Here is a 19,646-nt window from a genome sequence, read left to right on the forward strand (position 1 = left end):
TTCTGCAAAAGAAACCGGAACAGTCAAATGGTTAGCAGCACAGGAGGGGGCAGGATGGGTGGCATGAGTAATCTCACACGTGGCAGGCCAGTCAGCAGGTTGATTTGAAGGGCGACGATGCATTTTAATGACTCGCCCTCATCCTCGCGTGTGGATCCAGCTTGTGCAGAGCTGATTCTTTTTCTGCTGGTGCGACTCAGCAAGGCAGCAACCCTCTGGTCCAGGGGTGACAGTTAATGCAGGTTTGGAGGACCTCCTCCTGTTCTAAGTCTTTCCCTTTTGTTGTGGGCCAATTTCTTCTGCAAAGATGAAAATATAACTTTTCACACATGGTGCGCTTCTGATGGGTGGGACATATACAGATGGTCATATTTACAATTGCAATCCCATTTAAAGATGAAGATATTACTTACACTCACTACTTGACCAACGTCCTGCCATTTCTTTTTGCACTGGCTTCCCAATCTTGCGGTATTCACCCCAGCGGAGAATTCTTCTGCAACTAGGTTCCATCATCTTCTCATTTCTTTGGGTGGAACTTTTGTGGGACCACTCTTACTGATATCCAGCTCCAGCCATTTCTCCTCAATGACAGTGACTAATTTCTCCACTTCCTCATGGAGGAAATTCTTTGTTCTTGTTGCATACTCTTGTGCCATTCGTCTATTGGACTTACACTCAGGTAATGTTCAAACATCACAGTTCTCACCTTTCTTCCACCTATGCAGCACTCCTTTTCACTCCCTCAGCCACACAAAAATCACTATTCACACCTTACCTTTATATATGGTCCATTGCCAATGCTGCTGAGGCACTGAGGATGCTCTCCCTTTAATTGGCCGATTGACAAGCTTCCTGCTCCATTACCTATGACGCTGAAATGCGCATTGCGCATGCGTGCACGGTTAAACGGACATTGCGCACGCGCACGTTGAAACGCACATTGCGCATCGCTGAAACGCGCAATGCGCATGCTCAAACGGACATTGTGCATGCGTGCATGCTCAAATGCGCACGCGCAAGCTGAAACAGACATGCGTCCCCCTGTCGGCACTCGAGGAGACGCTGGGCCCAAGCCCCACCCCTCTGCCGGCTGCGCTGAGCAACGCGGCTGAAGCTCCAATCCCGCAGTCTCTGCAGCGCCACGCCACGTACCAGAGCGATGAAAGAGCGGCCAAATTGAAAGGTAAATTTTCGGCGCGTTTTTTGCCCCATAAGGTCGGCGTACGATGGATAACTACGCCGCTGGTGAAATTTGACCCCTAAGATCCATGATTGCAATCCATTCCTGATAATCTTGTATTCCTCTTGGGACAAGGTTACAGTTCTTAAAGGACAGCGTGCTAATCCACAGCACCATCTCATTTTCTAAAGTCAAAAATGTATAAAGAGATTAGTTACATCTAGTGAGCGAAAATAGGCAAGGAAACACATTTAACAAGGCTCAAAAAAACATTTTAAAAATGGAAGGAGGGAAAGACCAAGGGGGAGAAGTTCCCCAGCGCCCCGACTGGGTGTGGTATCCGGCTCGGGGCAGGACTTCCTGCTCCACGTAGCGCTGATGCCTTTCCACGGCCCCTCCCAACTCCATTAAAGGGGAGGGGCCACTGCACACTCTGCCGGGCCTGTGATGGCCTCACTGGGCCACCAGGGCGGCGTGGTGCTGAGGCCGCAACCCGCCACCCAAATGGTGTGTCCCGCACCAGGCAACGGAGGCCGAAGTCGGGCCGACCGATGAGCCGGCCAAACCTGCAAACGGATGTCGGCCTGGTTTGGGACCCAGGAGGCTGGTGCTGACACCGCTCACAGCAGCCTGGCAGAGTACGGGCCAATTTCCTCCGTGAGGCGGAAAGTGGTTGACGCACACAGTGATGACATCATCGGCAGTTGTGCGGCGGCCTGGGGCACCAGCGGTGCTAACTCCCGGGCAATTTTGTGGAAGCTGGTAGCATCCCCCTCCACACCTCCCCCCACACCCAGGTGAAAACAGTTTCGCACCCCATTATTTCCCCCAGAGGCGCTAACAGAAGGTGAAAAATGGGGCAATTTCAGCCCCCAAGATAACAACAAACAAGTGCCCAGCAGTCAACCAAATCAGGTAACCCAAGATCAGATGAGAGGACCCTTGAAATCCGAAGAACCATAGACTGTGAAGAGGTTTTCTTGTTGGTGATGTCAAAGATGACATTGAGAACATGAGAATTAGCAGCAGGAGTAGGCCATTCGGCTCCTTGAGCCTGCTCTGCCATTCAATAAAATCTTGGCTGATCTTCTACCTCAACTCCACTTTCCTGCCCGATCTCCATAGCCCTTGATTCCCTTAATATCCAACAATCTATCGATCTCTGTCTTCTGGATTTTTGGCTCATTTGCATCTGGTGGGGCGTTAAATGCTGTTTTTGGGCGTTATGCCGGGCATCCAGGATTTACCGCCCAGCCGGAAGATTCGGCTATTGGTTTGCGCCGGTGCAAAAACTTACCGTCCTGTCCTCCGTTTTTCATGTGATGATGATGTCAACTGTCGTGCAACGCTGCGCTAGTGCCCCGGATGGAACATTCGGCCTTAACGCCTCATTTAACGCCCACCTCAAGAAACGGGTGGTCCCAGGGTGCGGCAGGTGGTATTGGCAGCATTTTTAAATGGAGGGATGAGGATCCTCCATCGCAAGTCATATTGACTACAACGATTGTTCACATAATGCTGCGTGAAGCTCCAGCGTGCAAACTTCACTTTTATCTGACATTACAGTGTCCTTACAACCTCAGTGAGAACATTTAATAGGGGCATTACTAGTTCGCCAGCGTATCATGCTCCGCGCTATTGCCTGGCGGTGTCAAGCTAGAGGAAGGACTCTTGGCCATGTCGGCCCATGGATGATGAGAGGCTGAAGACTTCCCGGGAGGAGGGCTTAACCCCCCCATGGGTTTACAGGCACCAACCTCCAGCTCTCTGAGGAACAGTGTGTGAGAAGGCTGCGATTCCAAAATGAATTGCTGACAGAGCTATGTTATCTCCTACAGGCAGACTGATGCCTGCAACGCTCTGGAGGCAGCCTTCAATACTCCCCTCTTCAGGTTTCCAAATTCATTGTGGTGTGCTGCATGTTGCACAGCTTAGCCACCATGAGGGGCCAGGCATTGTCAATGGGGATTGCAGGCCCACCTCAGGAGGAGAAGGACGATGAAGAGGAGCCTGGCGAGGCCCCCATTGGATAGCTACACCACCCACGGGGGAGGCAGCATGGAGATGCTGCTGGACCAAGAGTTGCATGTCGCCAGCTCGTAATGGACCAGCTCCTAAATGGAGGAAACTGAGGGATGGAGCTAAGCCTGGACACGCGATGTGCCCCCATAAAGGCACATCTCCGGTGAATGTTGGAATGATGCACAAGGCCCTAATGGCAAATGATGAATCCGAAATTTTACTGCAACAAAGTCACAAAAACAACCCCCCACCAAAATAAGCGCATACAATATACAACGTTATGTTGCAGGGCACTAAACAACAATTAAACTTCTTTACCGCCGAAAGTTTCGGCTCGGCGCACAAAGTACGTTGTGTAATGCCTGACTTAACACCAATGCTCCTCCAACTGACATTTTCGCTGAAACTTGCAGTCGGAGGCGCAATCAATTTTCAGGCGCTAACTTTAACGTCCCGCCTCGATTAACGCCCCGAAATCCAAGCAGCCCAAAATCCAGCCCAAGGACTGAGCTCCAAAAATTCACCACCCTCTGAGTGAGAAGCACCTTTAAGAAAACAATCTAAGAGACAATGCTATCTGGAAGCAGTCCGATATTATAACACCAGAGCCCCAGATTTTGGGTACGGAAACCAATGCATGTACAATTTGTTAAAGCGAGAGATAAAATGATAGTTTTATACCTGTAAGTATGAGCCTAGTGGTTTGGAAAAGCTGTTCGTCACTCCAAGTTGGATGCTCTTCTTTCAGGATATCACAGACTCGGTTATGTTCTCGAAGCCAAATGGTAGCATACATCATCAGTCCAGGTATCAAGCCAAATGTATCGTGGCCAATGGCAAGGCGTTTTCCCTCTGGTAAAGTGCTTGGATATTTCATTTCGATGGGTGCATCCTTCACTGAGGGAGGAAAGACCCCTCCATCCAGTACCTTAATGTGCAAATCAAATAATTAAACTTTTCCCTTTTATTCCTTTACCTAGTTGATTTTTAACTCTTCAATGACACTTTAATAAAAACAAAAAGCAAGACAATAAGGTATTTCAGCGATATTAGCAGCACACTGCATCTATACCCGCTGTCGACTAAAAATAAAACCAAGAACAAATTTCGACGTATGAAATACATGGCGTCTTGAACGGTTTTGAAGGCGGTGGGACTGACAATGACATTGTCTGATGCATATTCTGCAGTGTGGGTTCCAGGAGTGTGCTATCTTGAAGGGATATTTGATACTTGGAAAAGGAAATAAGCATTTTCAGTCAAATTTTATCGTATTTACTGGAAATATTTGATACATTATAACATTTTCTAAAATAATCCCCAAAGGGTAAAAGTGGGATTGCTGGGTTGCAGAGGGCCTGCTTGTTTAATCGCTGCCTGATGATTAAAGTCATGTCATGCAACACCTAGACGGTTTCACTTCTGAGAACCAGATGTTTCAGTCTTAAATAACTGTAAAATTTTATAATTGGATTGCATTTGTAGTAAGCTCATAAGTGTCTTTGGATCAAATATATTTGATCCAAAGAGAGTTAGATGTGGCCCTTACGGCTAAAGGGATCGGGGTATGGAGAGAAAGCAGGAATGGGGTGCTGAGGTGAATGATCAGCCATGATCATATTGAATGGTGGCGCAGGCTCGAAGGGCAGAATGGCCTACTCCTGCACCTAGTTCAGCCCTCACACCTACGAGCTCAATGATGGAACTCGATGGAATGCTCGTAGACTGATCCCAACTCACAGGCCAACAGACCAGCAGAATGGAACCGTTCTGTTTCCCAACTGAAAACCTTAATCAAACACCGCAAGCTCCATGCCGGTTGGTCTCAGTGTATCAGAACATGGCCTGGCTATCTCAAGGACTTTGTTCATAGATTGTGTTTTCAGAGGGGGGATATATGTTGTGTTCATACTCTTTTTGTTTGTTACATTGACCATCACTAGACAGGCATTAGGACCCTGCGGGAGCTATTCACACACTGCTGTGAACAAGCTGGTTTATGCTGGTTTTGGGTCACCATTTTGGATGTTGCTATAAAGGACACAGTAAGTTACATTACTCCTGTTTCAGTTAGTCTGTTTATTTACAGACACAACACAATGCATTGAAATGCAACCACGCCACAAAGTTTGAAAGCCACTGGTATTGCTGGTGTTGGGAACGTGGCCTTGCCTGGGCTGGGTTGGGTAGTGGAGGGACAGACCACCTTTTCATACAGTAAGCATCACTGCGTCAAATAATGAATATTAAATTGACGTTGGAAATTACACAATTATCAGCGAGGTCGCCTAGATAGCGATTGAAAGGACGAGTTGTAGAGGGACACAGGGCTGGCAAATTGGCCAAAAGCACCACCGTCACCATGGCTGTGCTGTAAAATGGAACATTTCACCACATTTTATGCCCAAACTGCAGAAGGATTGGATGGGGTGTGTAACGGACGTTCGATCCTCGACCGCTTCGCTTATGTCCCCTTGTTGAAAGTTGAAGTTGTATGTTTTGACCAATGTTATTTTGCAGTTGAGAAGACATATTCTAACACAATATATTGCAATATGTTTGCTCCTACATTATGATGTTTTTATTATCAGAATCTATTAGCGATTGTTCAATGATCCTGAAGGGCCTTTGTCAGTGTAACACACACACATGCATGCCCACCTCAAAACAGCACCAGCCATTTTATTCACTTGTTATTGCTGCACTGTTGTGCACTTCAATCACCAGGATCCAGATTCACTGAGGCCTAATCACGCTCTCTCTCTCGCTCTCTCTCTCTCTCTCTCTCTCTCTCGGCGAACAGTTCAGTTCACTATCGTTATATTAACCTGGATTTGGAGCATTTAATGTTTTCTTTAAACCTCAATGATGTGTTTAGAACGTGATTTTAGCCCTTATACTGTCATGTATGCAAACTCTTTGTATTCACTATGTAACTATGTACAATGTACCACCTGGGGGCGCTGCTGTTGGAGGCCCCAGGGGTTACCTGCCCAGGTGAGCAGGGCATATAAAAGGCGGTCAGCCATGCTGCCCCTCACTCTACAGTCGTATTAAATGGACTGAAGTCACACAGCTCTTACTCACAGTACAAGACCTCGTGGAGTTATTCAATGGTAATTCCAGACATAACATATACGTTCAAATATGTTTCACAGACTGAGTTTTTCAGCCAAAACATGCAGATTTGAAGTGAAGTATATCTATGTTACTGGCAATTATCTGAAGCTCCGATTGAAAAATAATACATTTTAATACCTCCAAGCCCATTGATTCAGATATCGAAACATCTATGCAAAGTTATTAGTAACAAACAATATTTTAGGGGCATTGTTAGTTGTGGGGACTGAAGAGGCGTCTTGTTTGAGTGCATACAGTAATGCAGTGGTGTTACATTGTAATTACAAACATGACAGACTGCAAGATATCTTAAAAGTGCATTCACTGTATTAGTTCATGCAGTGCTAGTGGTGCACATGCTAACAACTTGTTGCTGCCAACAAAATCGTATTCTCAGAAATCCCGTTTCAAGGCCAACCATTCCTGAGATTTCCACGGCAGTTTGTTAATAAGGAGGAAAACAAAGAGGAAAGCTGATCCTAAACATATTCCAAAATAAAATAAAAAATCTGGCATGTTTGTGTGTACACTTATCAGGGTGGGTGATTAATATCAGGAAATTAAACATTTTTTTTGGCATAAAGCATGTTCACTGCTAGGGTTACCATAGTTACCTTGCAGGACAAATCCTAGCACTTGTGTTAATAAACTCGATTGTGCTGACTGGGTTACAGACACCACACATGCTGAATGCTCCGACTTCCTCTGAGACCTGGAGCATCACTGAGGAATGGAGTTGGGGAAACCAAATAAGAACATAAGGATTAGGAGCAGGAGTAGGCCTTACGGCCCCTCGAACCTGCTCCGCCATTCAATAAGGTCACAGATGATCTTCGACCTTTACTCCACTTTCCTGCCCGATCTCCCCTTGACCCCTTTAGAGTCCAAGAATCTATCTATCTCGGCCTTGAAAATACTCAACGACTGAGCACCACTGCCCTTTGGGGCACAAAATTCCAAAGATTCACAACCCTCTGAGTGAAGAAATTCTTCCTCATGTCAGACTTAAAAGGCCAGCCCTTTATCCTGAGATGAGATTCTCCAGCCAGGGGGAAACAATTTCTCAGCATTTACTCTGTCAGTTAACCTCAGAATCATATGTTTCAATGAGATCACCTCTCATTTTTCTAAACTTCAGAGAGTATAGGCCCAATCTACACAATCTCTCCTCATAGAACAACCCTCTCATCCCAGGAATCAATCCAGTGAACCTTTGTTGCACCCCCTCGAAGGCAAGCATATCCTTCCTTAGATAAGGAGACCCAAACTGTGCACAGTACTCCAGGTGTAGTCTCACCAAGGCCTGGTACAATAGCAGCAAGACTTCCTTACTCTTATACTCCAACCCCCAGCAATAAAGGACAACATGCCATTTGCCTTCCTAATTGCTTGCTGTACCTGCATGCTAACTCTGTGTTACCTGTACGAGGGACACCTAAATCTCTCTGAACACCAACATTTAATTCTTTCTCACCATTTAAAAAATATTCTGTTTTTCTATTCTTCCTACCAAAGTGAATAACTTCATATTTCCCCACATTATACTCCATCTGCCACCTTATTGCCCACTCACTTAACCTGTCTATATCCCTTTGCAGGCTCTTTGTGTCCAGCTCACAGCCTACTTTCCCACCTAGCTTTGTATCGTCAGCAAACTTGGATACATTACATTCGGTTCCTTCATCCAAGTCATTAATATGGATTGTAAATAGCTGAGGCCCCAGCACTGATCCTTGCGGTACCCCACTAGTTACAGCCCGCTAACAGGAAAATGAACCATTTATCCCGACTCTCTGTTTTCTGTCCATTAACCAATCCTCTATACATGCTAATATATTACCACCAATCCCATGAGCCCTTATCTTGTGTAATAACCTTTTATATGGCACCTTATCGAATGCCTTTTGAAAATCCAAATATACTACACCCACTGGTTCCCCTTGATCTATCCTGCTATTTCCATCCTCAAGAAACGCTAATAAATTTGTCAAAGACAATTTCCCATTCATAAAACCATGTTGACTCTGCCTAATCATATTATGATTTTGTATGTGCCCTGTTCCCACTTCCTTAATAATGGATTCTAGCATTTTCCTAACAACTGATGTCAGGCTAACTGGCCTGTAGTTCCCTGCTTTCTCTCTCCCCCTTTTCTTGAATAGCGGGGTTACATTTGCTACCTTCCGTTCCACTGGGACTATTCCTGAATCTGGGGAATTATGGAAGATCACCACCAATGTACCCACTATCTCTGCAGCCACCTCTTTTCGAACCTGAGGATGTAGGCCGTCAGGGCCAGGAGATTTGTTGACTTTTAGTCCCATTAATTTCTCAAATATTTTTTCTCTACTGATATTAATTACTTTAAGTTCCTCACCCTTACTAGCCCCCTGGTTCCCCACTATTTTTGTGAAGACAGATACAAAATATTTGTTTAAATTCTGCTATTTCCTTGTTCTCCTATATATTTTCTCCTGTCTCAGCCTCTAAGGGACCAACACTTGCTTTTGCTACTCTCTTCCTTTTTACATATTTGTAGAAGCTCTTGCAATCTGTTTTTATATTTCTTGCTAAATGCAGATCGCTTTGCTGAAATCCTTCGTCGTGAGGGTGGCCGTCGGCTACCTGTAGCTCGTCACTTAACTCTCCTTCCCAATCCCACTCTGACCTCTGTCACTAGCTTCGTACACTGTACAATGTGAGGATCGACATCATGTGGAGGATTGACCCGTTGACTTATCTGTTAAGTCCTGACTCTAATGTACTGACTCACACAAGACACATGCTGAAGTCAAGTTCACTCAGGACCTGCACCTTTAATTCCAGCTCTCCAGTGCTGCACTTGCCTGAGACCTCCCTTTATATAAGTCAGTGGGACAGGTATTTAATGTCTCCTGCAAGTGCACCCCTGGTGGTAAGGTATACTTATTGTTACAGGTTATATCCAGTTACATTCATGTATAGCATGGTAAAATATAGTTATATACAGTAATGTGAGATACATGACATTATCGAAGGTTGTCTGCCTAATTTCAGGCTGACTTTAATTTAGGAAGCTGCAGCTGCCACTGGAAATAGGTGGGGGTCTCATTAATACAAGAAAATCTGGGTAAAATGACTTTGTTAAGAGCCTTGGCGCTATCTTCTCTCTCTCTCTCTGTTGTTGCTGCCAGCTCCTTAATCTGTCCACAGATTATGGCCGTTACAAGTTGGGAGCCAGTGATTCCCAGCAGTATTTAGAAGCATCCTCAGCTGCATTAAGCGACAGCTGGTAGCAGATCTGCAGATTCAACATACTCTGCCATTATAAACCACTGCTCCCTTTCAATCCTGATACTACTGCTGCGCAGCCCGCCAGATGTCTGGCTCACCCAAATGGCGAGCTGGCTATGAAGAGTGCGATTAGTGCTGGCAGCTCCCGGATTCAATGTCAGTGAAGCCCGACTAATATTGATTGGGCCTCCGGCTGACTGCGTCGTGTGGCTGGAGCATGGCACCGCCCACTGCCCGCCTCCAGTGTGTGCAAACTGAAAATCGCCCCCAATATTCCCGGTGAAACCTCGCGCCCGGTTTTTTGACGATATTTCGCCATTTTTGGTGAAAAACGAAGGATCGGGATATTCGGTGAAGTCTTTCGCCGGCGGTTTTTAAATACCGCTGGGGAGCAGACCGCCGGCGTGCAAGACTCGAAAGAGTGCGTTCGGCCGATATTTGGCTCGCAGCACGCCCCTAAATAGGACGAGAAAAAACGCCCGGGAAAAACCTGCATTGCAGCCCCTGGAACAGCGGTAAGGATGAAGACCTGCAAAAAAGGTAAGTTAAAGTTTTTATTTTTTAATTCTTTTGCAGTGATTCGATAGTTAAGTGTCTTGTGAATGTTTTGTGATTTTTTTTATATTTTGCTTTTTGCAATTTATTTTTGGTGTTTGCCCCCCTTCCCTCGGCCCAACTCGCAGCGGTAACGGCCCCGGAGAAAAGATGCACAAAACTCGTGGTTTGCGCCAAGAATCCTCGTGCAACAACGATTTTTACCGCTGGCCGCCTTTTATCCCGAATGTTAGGCCTCGGAGCGGTAGCGGAGTCATAGCGGTACTTTTGGCGGTAAAATACCGCTGTGACCAAAAATTTAATTTTTAGCCCTATAGAATCATAGAAAAATTACGACACAGGAGGCCATTCGGCCCATTGTGTCCGTGCTGGTTATAATGGGCCAAATTAAGCATGTTTTAATCTGGAATGAGTCGATTTATATGCATTTTGTTTGTGAAAGTATCAAATCCCACCAAGCAACCAACACCTGTCCACGGAAGTGCCCTGCGGAAAAACATATTCTTCTAATTTTCCCTCTCAAGTGCTTCCAAACTCAGGAACCCAGTGACACAGGAATTTTGAAGCTGCTTTCAGCTGATGCCATGTGTTGTAGAGAGTCGAAAGATATATATAGACTTAGGCATTAGGCACCTGCTGGATATTTAGAACTCACATAAGCTTAAATGGACACACACATAAAATGGCTGCCCAGGCATTATGGGAAATCAGGTAGTCAAACTGTGAACTGTTGAACGTTCACTGACCGAGCAATAACCCTGTGAGGCCCACTGTAGGAATGCCTGGGAAGACAGAGATAAGAAGGAAACCATCTCCTGTGAACAAGGCCATGAAACCAATTATTTCAGGAAGAAAGATAAGAGGGAAACCATTTGCTGTAAACAAGGCTATATACCAATTATTTCTCCCAGATGAAAGAACTAGGGAGAGAACCTATAAAGCCATCAATCAGCCCAAGCTGACAAAAGACGAACACATGGTTCCTGAGACATAAGGGGAATTCTATTGGGTTAAAATAACCTATATGTAATCTATAATCATTGTGATTGGCTTGTGTCCAGCCGTGATGGGCTGTGTAGCTGTAGTAAAATGTTTTGTAACTGTTGTGAAACATATAAAGGTGCATGTAATCCTTTGTTCTGTGAAGAGAAACCTGGATACGGTCCTGAGTTTTTCCTTCCCGCTGAGCGTAATAAAAGCTGCTTCAGCATTGGAACCGACCCTGAGTGTTGAGTGATTCTTCTAAGAAAACACTAACGCTAACAATGGCGTAGTCGACGGGATTTCCCGGAGTCGCTGGACGCCCTTGGGAAAAAAAAACCCGGGTGAGTATAAAATGCAATAAAGGGTGCGGAAGGTGGAAGCTGGTTGATCGACATGAGGAGACGGTCTAATATCTCAAACGCCTAGCCTGAGCCTGAATTAAGAGGACTTTTGTCCCACGTGACGGCCAGGAACCAAGTAGGCGTAGGGAACACACTTAGACCGTGGGATCGTGATACCGAGAGACATCTTCCGGACTCAGTAGTGTAATTTGAAATACCCCGGGATAGAACCAAGCGGTGTACAGCGGCTAACGGAATCCAAACCTGTGAACAGGGTCGGACCAACGGGCTGAGCGGTGGTAGGTAGTCGTTAAGGATACGTAGAGCACTGCGGGAATTGCTTAAACGCGTTTTTAAGAATTGTATAAGTTTGTGCAACAGCAGAACTTGTGACCTGACAGTAGCCAAGAGACAGTTTACTACAAGTCGCGCTAGAAAGAAAGCGGACCTCTGAGAGTAGATTCCTAACGGTAGTAGTCCTACCCAGGAATGGCCATGAAAACAAGTAAACTCGAGTGGGGACCAGAAGGGTCGCTTACCCGCCACCTGGCGGAAAAACAAAAGAAGCTTATTGAAAATATGATTAAAGCAGGGTGGAATCCTCAGGAATTAGTTATGTGAGGAATTATTTAGATAAAACTACGAATTCCCTGAAAGGTCATGGATCCAAAAATAGAGCCGGCCAAAACAAGAAGAGAGACTGTTGTAAATCGTTGAGTGAGAAGTGTCTGTGTGATTTTTGACTGCAGAATGAATTTTTTATGTTTTCATGTTCCGAAAGCCTGGTTGGAAGAGGAATGCAAGTGTCTGTTTATTTTAGAAACAGAGTGAAAGTCTTTTTTTAAACCCTTTGTAATGTTGTCCTGTATGTGGGAAGTTTTAAGACATTTAAGTTAGAAACGCAGGTGTGGATTTATTCGGATGATAAGTTACGGAGCTAGGAAAATAAACAAATAAAGAATAGGTTTGTTGAGCAAAATATTTATTTGACATGCTCACTTACTTGCCGAAAGAAAACATGCAATGATTGATTGGGTTGAAAGACATAAATTTAGTCTCGGAATGAGATAAAGAATGCTTTAAAAAAAAGAGAGCTTCTAAAAAAAAAAGTTTTAAATAAAGATTGAAATTACAACGTTTGAATAGGGATTTTGAGATATTCAGAGAAGGCACAGGAAATACTGAGGTGGATTTTAAAAAAAAGAGAAAGATTAAATTAAATCTGATCAGGTCAAACTCCTGGGCAAGTGGCGAGCTATCTGCGAAGGTGTAAAAGGAACTTTTGGAAAATGTTAAAAAACAGCAAGCTTTAGTAACGACTTTGAAACTGGAGCATTTTGAGATAACGAAAGGCAGCACTCAAAAGCTGGACTCCATTCCAGTTATGGAGAAAAAGAAAAAGATAAAGACGCCACTTTGAAAGTAAACAAATTATTTTAAATTAACAACTTTATGGAGTTACGAACCCTCCGTGTAAAATACAAAACCTAATTTGAAGAAAGAAAAAAAAAGATGTAACAGACTAAATGGAAAAAGACATAACTTACTAAATACTAGTTGATGTTTGCTGTGAAAAAGATATTGGTTTAATTAGAAGAGGAAAAAAAAATTGGAATAAGTAAAAAAACACTCTACATGGATTCGAATTTTCAATTATGAAAAAGTTTCAATGCAGTTTGAAAAGATTTCCAAAATGTCCCGAACAGTCTAAACAAGCAGGAGGGTTTTGAAGATAACGAGGAGAAAGAGAGAAATAAAAAAAAACAGAATTGAATTTCAGTAAACAAAATTGCTATTGTATGTGTGGTCTTGTTTTAAAACAATTTAAAAAAAAAAAATTCTTTGGCAAGTACTTGAATTAGAAGTTAAGAAAACATTGGAGTTTACTCTAATGATTTATGCTGTTTAACGGATTCCTAATTTCGAAGCCAGTTTTGAAGGCACAAAGACTTTTTTTTTCAGATGATTACGTGAAGTCACGTAATGACATCAGGTCTTCTTACAAACCTGGAAAGGAGTTAACCCTTTCCATTGACAGCCGTTTTATACTGAACATTATTAATTTGGATTTCTTAATAGGGAAAAAAAAAGACTCACCTAACAGAGGAAACAAAAATAAAAACAGAACTAGCTTATGTAATAATACTTGCCTGATACAATAAAGAAATAAAGAAATAGATATTCAATAAAACAAATTGAAGAGTTAAAAGCTAAGATAAACAGGCTGGAAGAGATAACGGGACTAGACGGATAGTGCAGTGCGCAGCCATAGCACCATCACCTCTGGCAATAGAGCCAATGTACCCCACGTTGGGTAGGTGTAGTCCACAAACCCAACCTAACGGTAAAGCAGACAGCGATGTTTGGAGGAATAGCTTTGGCCTTGGTCATAATAGGAGTTTGGGTAATATTTAAGTGAGTAAAGACACGGGCGCACGCCCTACAGATTCAGCTCGAAATGGTTCGATTATAACCTTGTGCTTCTGATTTTGCAGGGTGACAGGGACTCTCGTAGAGCAAAAAACTTAACCCCTGGTGACGACCAGGCCGTCTGTTTAAAATTACAGATAATACTTACCGGAATGGGAATACGAACGGCGCTACTCGTAATATGGATAGCCGTGCGACATGCACGTACCCTGGGCAACACCGACGGACAGCAGAGCACGCTGGAAATAAACAACTATATGAACTATGGAGTCTTGTTTAATTTAACGGACGGAATGTGCATCCCAGCAGCCAAGGACTGGAGCAAGGACAGGACTTATTTTAATGCATGGTTACAAGTGAATCCTAATAAGAATCCTAATAAGAATAAGAGTATGTGTACAGTGCTCCACGGGTATAAGGAGCAGATGCATTAAACGGAGGGATGTCAAAGGGCCTGATGAATGTACTTTCGGCATAATTTGCGCGCCTCCGGGACAATCCCAGCAATCAGTCATCCGCAAGAAGGGAATGGGGCTGTGTGGGTATTACGAGGAGGCGGGGGCGGCTGCAATATAATTGTATGTATGTTTCTCACCCCCTCCGACACCGCGCCCCATAAGAATCACTACATTGCCCGAAGAACTGCCTTGTCCCATAACTACTAAGGGACCAGAAAATGGGATTGCAATGTACAACGAAGGGGAATTATTGTATGATAATGTTAAACATGAAATTGTGCCTGTTCTGATCAATATTTCAGGCATCCAGATGCCGGAATATTGTACCGAACAGTCAAGGAAGATGTACAATGTATTAAGTAAAGTCGTAATGCAGCAGGCTGCCGATGCAATGGGTGCCAGTAAGTTCCGGGGACAGGGGTTAGCACCCAGGGTGAAGAGGGAAATAGTAAATGATGTTGCTACCATTTTCAATACAGGAACCTCCGTAGTGAACTCGATAGACATACAAGGGCTAAATGAGAGGGTAGAACAGCTTAAAGGGGTGATGAAGGGGTTATTGGAGAGGGTGGAGCAAAACCAGGAAGACCAGGCCAACCTAGGAAAGGAGGGTGCCGAAATCCAGTTGGATGGCATCTCAGTCCTGGAAGCTCACGCTAAAACCATCAATCACCTCATTGATAGAGAACAAGAAGATACAATAAAGCAAAGACAGGGGCAACTCTGTCATGCTTATGGTCTGTGGATGGTGGGACAGATCCGCCACAACCTCGACCAGATCCAACGCGGGGAAGTACCCGATTGGATAGACAGTTCACATTTGGCTCAGTTGGCGAACCAAAGGGGGACACTGGATAATTGTACTCTGAAGGGACTGACCCGAGTATACCCCGCAATTCCAGATTGCCAGATGGGTAGGACTACCGGGATAGGGATAGTCCTGTTGATCCCCATAGCAACGCCGGACTCAGGGCCGTTCCCCTTATACCAACTGGAGAATATCGGAGTAATACGGGAAAATGTCTCCATACGCTACTACCTAACCACCACCTCTGCCGTTCGTCGAAACAACATACTTACTGGGATTTCCCTAGCAGATTGCAAGCAAAGGGGGGAAATCACAGTACGCCCTCACCCGGTGGGCCGAGGGGAACTAGACGAGTGCGGGTTTAACCGAACCAACGGGTGTGTACTAGAAATAGTGCCCGCACACATGCACTTCGCGAGGGCAGGCTACGGAGGGAGGGGAAGATACTGCGTCTCTACTACTGAGCGTTCATACCAGTATAATGACCTGCAGTGCCCTATACCGCAGCCAAACTTTTGCTTTACACCACTACGACCTGTCGCGATCGGGCAAGCGCATATCACCCAGGTTAGGCGCCGGAAGTCCGAAGTTATTGAAGTAACTGATCAGCTCCATGATCATTTGCAGGATTATGACGAGCCAGAGCAGGTCCCTATCCCACATCTAACCGAAGTATTACGGGAGTTGAGGCTCAGAGTGGGTCAATCTGTAAAACTCTATCACCAGCTACAAACTAAAATCAAAGAAGATACCGAGGTAGACTTACAAAGTCAGAGTTGGTGGAGAAAGGTCTGGGACTGGGGAATAAATGTGAACATCCACCCATGGATCCGAATTATTTCACACACACTGGTCGGAATACAATTAATCTTAGCAATAACATGGGGCGTGATGGCCTGCCAGGTATGCAGGCGCCACAAACGGCGGAAACGGACCAATCACCGTTCCCTGGATATTAAACAGGCCTGTTTGATAAGGGGACGGGAGGAGCTAGCCTTTGTTAATTTGATTTAAGCAACCGGAACTCCTGAAACCGCGTGACTGGCCATCACGTTGAGGCAAGGAATACCGGGCCGTGCACAAATATCAGATAAAGGCAGTATTTCGGTTAAAAGGGGACTAGGACTAGTCCCTTTACCGAAAGGGGGAATTGTTGTAGAGAGTCGAAAGATATATATAGACTTAGGCATTAGGCACCTGCTGGATATTTAGAACTCACATAAGCTTAAATGGACACACACATAAAATGGCTGCCCAGGCATTATGGGAAATCAGGTAGTCAAACTGTGAACTGTTGAACGTTCACTGACCGAGCAATAACCCTGTGAGGCCCACTGTAGGAATGCCTGGGAAGACAGAGATAAGAAGGAAACCATCTCCTGTGAACAAGGCCATGAAACCAATTATTTCAGGAAGAAAGATAAGAGGGAAACCATTTGCTGTAAACAAGGCTATATACCAATTATTTCTCCCAGATGAAAGAACTAGGGAGAGAACCTATAAAGCCATCAATCAGCCCAAGCTGACAAAAGACGAACACATGGTTCCTGAGACATAAGGGGAATTCTATTGGGTTAAAATAACCTATATGTAATCTATAATCATTGTGATTGGCTTGTGTCCAGCCGTGATGGGCTGTGTAGCTGTAGTAAAATGTTTTGTAACTGTTGTGAAACATATAAAGGTGCATGTAATCCTTTGTTCTGTGAAGAGAAACCTGGATACGGTCCTGAGTTTTTCCTTCCCGCTGAGCGTAATAAAAGCTGCTTCAGCATTGGAACCGACCCTGAGTGTTGAGTGATTCTTCTAAGAAAACACTAACGCTAACACCATGACTCCAGGCACTGATGCTCCCATGCATTAGACCACCCAATCGCAGCTAATTTAGAATTTTCCATTCTGGTGATGAATCAGCTCCACAGCAAAAAGTCCCGATAGTCGTAATTTGGATAAAATCCAACCAAGGTTTTGTGTAAGTTACCTGATATTTGAGTTTCCCATCCTTGAAAAGCCTCAGATGATGTTGTCGTTCCAGAGAGTCTCCGTAAATATGGGTCAAATCCACCTGGGTAAAATTAAAGCAGTTTAACTTTCGGCCAGTGTTTCTTAATCAATATCACTCAAACTCACCCAATAAACTACGTTTCTTCAGCAACTTTCTCCATATAACAATTGTTCAAAAGCAAGCCATTTCAGTTGTTTTCTTTAATTTTCTGGTGCTAATAGTTTTGGGTGAATTTTAAGTGCTGTTGGTCAATGTTTATGCTTTCACGACCATTTATAGAAATGATGCGTGTGATTAGATTGTAAAAAGCCTGCTCAACGTGCTTTCCAAGTGACAGATCGGCCCAGAGATTCTATTTTTATCATGTAAAATAACCTCAGAGTGTGAATGGCGGATCCCTTTCATGCCTCATTCACTCAACCTAGAATAATCAATTCGACCCGTTGGCTATGTTGAGATTGTTTGTAATAAAGCATCTTGGGGCGGATTTTCAGCTCCTCTTCGCTCCGTTCTTCGCCCCAGAGCAGCGGCAATGGTGACAGTGAGGTGTTCCGTCCGGGGGCTCGGGCCCCAGCGCCCCGCAGCGATCCTCGCATCTGGTTTTGTGGCGATGTGGAGCAGCACTGCCTGGAACATAAGAACATAAGAAATAGGAACAGGAGTAGGCCATGCGGCCCCTCGAGCCTGCTCCGCCATTCAATAAGATCATGGCTGATCCGATCATGGACTCAGCTCCACTTCCCTGCCCGCTCCCCATAACCACTTATGCCCTTATCGTTTAAGAAACTGTCTATTTCTGTCTTAATGTCCCAGCTTCCACTGCTGTCTGAGGCAGCAAATTCCACAGATTTACAACCCTCTGAGAGAAGAAATTTCTCCTCATCTCTATTTTAAATGGGCGGCCCCTTATTCTAAGATAATGCCCTCTAGTTCTCGTCTCCCCCACCAGTGGAAACATCCTCTCTGTATCCACCTTGTCAAGTCCCCTCATAATCTTATACGTTTCGATAAGATCGCCTCTCATTCTTCTGAATTCCAATGAGTAGAGGCCCAACCTATTCAACTTTTCCTCATAAGTCAACCCCTCATCCCCGGGATCAACCTAGTGAACCTTCTCTGAACTGCCTCCAAAGTAAGTATATCCTTTCATCAATATGGAAACCAAAACTGCACCAAAACTAGAGCTGGGCTGGTGTGCTGCATGATCGGATCAGCCATGATCTTATTGAATGGCAGAGCAGGCTCAAGGGGCTGTATGGCCTACTCCTGTTCCTATTTCTTATGTTCTTATGTTCTTGCCCGACCCATAGGCCCCAAAACGTGCCGCGCAATGAATGCCTGGGAAATCAGGCAGTGCAACGATACCGACCGCGGAGAGGTGAGTAATGGACTCCTAAGGTAAGTGTCAATGTTTTTTCTTTTAATTTTTATTGCGATTTGTGTTGTGGTGGCATAGGCAATGTTTTGGGAATGTTTTTGTGGATTTTATTTAAGGTTTTTTTTTTCCTCCCCAGGCGTCTCTGGGAGTGCTCCCGACCAGGCTCTCCAGCTCGGGAGTTTCCCATCCTAACGCCCCGAGAGAGGTGTACAACGCCTCCCTTAGCACTGCACCCCCTGACTCACCGCCCAGCTGCCCAATGTTACTGACTGAGGCACAAACTGTTCCCGGGCGCTAACTTTACCGCCCCGCCACCATTACCGCCCCGAAATCATCAAAGCTGAAAATACAGCCCATAATGTCTAAGAGAGGGATAATGTATCCATCAACACTCACTGCACTCAGCTAAATGCAACGGCTCAGAAAGACAAAAAGGTGAAAAAAATGACAATGTTAGGATTCTGGTAAAACCCAGTAAGAGCCAACAAATAATGGGGTAAATTTTCACGTGGCCATTTCCATCCAGTGGGAAGTGGGATTTGGGAGTGCACCACTCATCCCATGGAATCAATGCAAGGCCTGAACAATTTCAAAAACAAGAAATTTTGCCAACTAAATTTCAAAATGGCTACTAAAGTCCAGTTGTACATGACACACAGGTCAGCTTGTTCGATTTGTAAATTAGTCAAGATATTGAGGCTTTGCTTTAGGTGCTATTTAGTGTCAGCTGTGGCTCGGTGGGTAGCACTCTCGCCTCTGAATCAGAAATTTGTCGGTTCAAGTCCCACTCCAGAGACCTGAGCACATAAATCTAGGCTGACACTTCAGTGCAATGCTGAGGGAGCACTGCACTGTCGGAGGTGTTGTCTTTCAAATGAGATGTTAAACTGAGTCCCCGTCTGCTCTCTCAGGTGAGTGTAAACGATCCCATGGCACTATTTCGAAGAAGCGCAGGGGAGTTATCCCTGGTGTCCTGGCCAATATTTATCCCCCAATCAACATAACAGATTATCTGGTCATTATCACATTGCTCTGTGTGGGAGCTTGCTGTGTGCAAATTGGCGTTTCCTACATTACAACAGTGACTAC

The 19,646-nt window shown here is 44.8% G+C and overlaps 1 protein-coding gene across 2 annotated transcripts in view; it reads right to left on the bottom strand.

Annotated features, from left to right (window-relative positions):
* LOC139232473 (prostaglandin G/H synthase 1-like) overlaps positions 1–19,646 on the bottom strand; it is a 101,510-nt gene that overhangs the window by 20,330 nt on the left and 61,534 nt on the right. For both annotated transcript variants that reach the window (XM_070862720.1, XM_070862721.1), the window contains 2 exons: positions 17,156–17,239; positions 3,887–4,133 (listed from right to left, as the gene is read on the bottom strand). In XM_070862720.1, coding sequence (XP_070718821.1) covers positions 3,887–4,133; positions 17,156–17,239 — 331 coding nt within the window. The remainder of the gene's footprint in view (positions 1–3,886; positions 4,134–17,155; positions 17,240–19,646) is intronic.

The sequence above is a fragment of the Pristiophorus japonicus genome, chromosome 20, assembly GCF_044704955.1.
Source record: "Pristiophorus japonicus isolate sPriJap1 chromosome 20, sPriJap1.hap1, whole genome shotgun sequence".
Lineage (NCBI taxonomy): Eukaryota > Metazoa > Chordata > Chondrichthyes > Pristiophoridae > Pristiophorus > Pristiophorus japonicus.